Source organism: Phaethon lepturus, unplaced genomic scaffold (assembly GCF_000687285.1).
Source record: "Phaethon lepturus isolate BGI_N335 unplaced genomic scaffold, ASM68728v1 scaffold46612, whole genome shotgun sequence".
NCBI lineage: Eukaryota > Metazoa > Chordata > Aves > Phaethontiformes > Phaethontidae > Phaethon > Phaethon lepturus.
Genome location: NW_010526405.1, coordinates 15,347 through 15,624, shown reverse-complemented (window position 1 = coordinate 15,624; position 278 = coordinate 15,347). Strand labels below are relative to the sequence as shown.

The window sequence follows — 278 nt, the reverse complement described above, 5'->3', positions numbered from 1 at the left end:
GGCCCCGTGCGCTCACGAGGGTCCCAGCGCGGTCTCTCGGTGTCGGTGCAGGAGAGCTCATCGGGCACACGGACAGGATCTCCGGATTCGCGTTTTGCCACTGCCCCGGGCAGGGCAGCCTCTGCGCCAGCAGCTCCGACGACGGCAGCGTCAAAGTCTGGGACACGGAGGCCCTGGCTCCCGTGGCGGAGTACAGCCTGCACCAGGTAGGGGGCCCCCACCGGGGCCGCCGCTGCGGGGATGGCAGGGGGGAGGCAGGGAAAACGGAAAGCGGGGGG

General features: G+C 71.6%; 1 protein-coding gene across 1 annotated transcript in view; it reads left to right on the top strand.

Moving 5' to 3' along the window:
* Positions 1 to 51: 51 nt before the first annotated feature.
* Positions 52 to 278, top strand: part of GEMIN5 (gem (nuclear organelle) associated protein 5) — a gene marked incomplete at both ends in the record, with an annotated part of 15,466 nt that continues 15,239 nt past the window's right edge. The window contains one exon of the mRNA XM_010283049.1: positions 52 to 206. Within this exon, the coding sequence (XP_010281351.1) occupies positions 52 to 206 (155 nt within the window). The remainder of the gene's footprint in view (positions 207 to 278) is intronic.